Source organism: Solanum stenotomum, chromosome 9 (assembly GCF_019186545.1).
Source record: "Solanum stenotomum isolate F172 chromosome 9, ASM1918654v1, whole genome shotgun sequence".
Lineage (NCBI taxonomy): Eukaryota > Viridiplantae > Streptophyta > Magnoliopsida > Solanales > Solanaceae > Solanum > Solanum stenotomum.
In genome coordinates this window covers 47,717,830-47,719,681 of record NC_064290.1, presented here as the reverse complement: position 1 = coordinate 47,719,681, position 1,852 = coordinate 47,717,830, and the positions used below count along the sequence as shown (strand labels likewise).

The following is a 1,852-nucleotide window of genomic DNA, read 5'->3' as shown; positions in this document are numbered from 1 at the left end:
GGTATTGTTCATGTGGGTGATACATCCGCAAGATCATTGCAAAAAGTAATTTGCTCTTTACTTTTGGATCACTCGTTATGCCTATCAAGACTCCGTGGACAAGGTTATGATGGCGCTAGTAATATGCAAGGAGAAAAAAATGGCTTAAAGTCTTTGATTTTGCAAGATGTTCCGTCTGCATATTATATTCATTGCTTTCCTCACCAATTGCAATTGACACTTGTGGCTCTCTCTAAAAAATATTCGGATGTGAAAATTTTCTTTTATGTTGTCACTAATGTTTTGAATACTATTGGGACATCTTTTAAACGCAGGGACTTACTTCGACAACACCAAGTTGAGAAGTTGGAAGAATTGCTTAAATCTGGAGAAATTCTTACCAGACAAGGATTAAATCAAGAACGTGGCCTCCAACGACTGGGTGATACTTGTTGGGGATCCCATTTCAAGACCTTGGAAAAATTCATAATTATATATTCTTCAATTGCTAATGTGCTTAAAGATATGAAAGAAGATTCTCCACATGATCTTGATAAACTTGTAGCAGGTAACCTTTTAGATAAAATTCAAGAATTTGAATTTATCTTTGTGTTGCATTTGATGTTCAAGATGTTGCTTCTTACAAATGAATTGAACAAAGCTTTACAAAAGAAAGATCAAGATATTGTCAATGTTATGGGATAACTTAATCTTTCAAAGAAAAGATCACAAACAATGAGAGAGAGTGGTTTGGAGTCTTTGATGGATGATGTTTCTTCATTTTGTGCTAAACATGATATTTTGGTTCCCGTAATGAGTGAAGACTATCCAAGATCGAAGCGTAAGAAGTCCAAAGTTTCATATTTACATCACTTTCGTGTAGAAGTGTTTTATGCAGTTATTGATTTGCAACTTCAGGAGCTCAATAATCGTTTTGATGTTGTGACTAGTGACTTACTCCTTGGTATGGCTAGTTTGAATCCGGTTGATTCATTTGCTAATTTTAGTAAGAGCAGAATAATAAAGTCGACTGAATATTATAAAAATGACTTTGGTGATAATGAACTTCGAGATCTTAGTTATCAGCTTGATAGTTTCATTGTCTATGCTCGAGAGTGTGATAGCAAGTTTCTCAACTTGAAGGGGATTAAAGATCTTGCTATGATGATGACAAATAAAATTGGATCAAATTTGGTCTCTTGTTTACTTTCTTGTAAAGTTGGCTTTGATATTGCCTGTTGCTACATCAAGTGTGGAAAGAGCATTCTCCTCAATGAAGCTCATAAAAAATGATCTACGTAATAGCATTGGTGAAGAATTTTGAATGGTTGTTTAGTTTGTAAGATAGAGCGGAAGATATTTGCAAATGTAAGTAATGATGCTATTATAGATCGTTTTCAAAATATGAAGTCTCGTCGAGTACAATTGTAAACTGATGATATTTTTTGTGATAATGTAATTTTTAAGTATTGCTCGCTTAGTATTGTTATTATAAATTTTTTGATCTTATCTTTAAAGTAATGGTGCACCCGTTTTCTTGAAATCTTGGATTTGCCTCTGGTTGAAAGATACTAAGTATCTTTCCCACTTTCCCACTTCTCCACACATATAAGTAACTTCCCCACTTCCCCACTTCTCCACACATATAAGTAACTTCCCCACTTCCCCACTTCTCCACACATATAAGTAACTTCCCCACTTCCCCACTTCTCCACACATATTTAGGATTTAACTTATATTAATTATTAAACTAAAATACAATTAGTGGGCCATAGAAATTTACAGATCGTGCTCAATTTGATATTTTTTTATTCCAAGATATTTCTCCAAACTTTTAACCTCGTGTTAACTTTGCTTCGTGTCTCGTCAATAA

General features: G+C 34.0%; 1 protein-coding gene across 1 annotated transcript; it reads left to right on the top strand.

The window, feature by feature from the left end:
• Positions 1–714: 714 nt before the first annotated feature.
• On the top strand, positions 715–1,272 carry LOC125877602 (uncharacterized). The gene has a single exon (XM_049558846.1). It carries the CDS (start codon positions 715–717, stop codon positions 1,270–1,272), a length of 558 nt encoding a protein of 185 aa, XP_049414803.1.
• Positions 1,273–1,852: the final 580 nt, after the last annotated feature.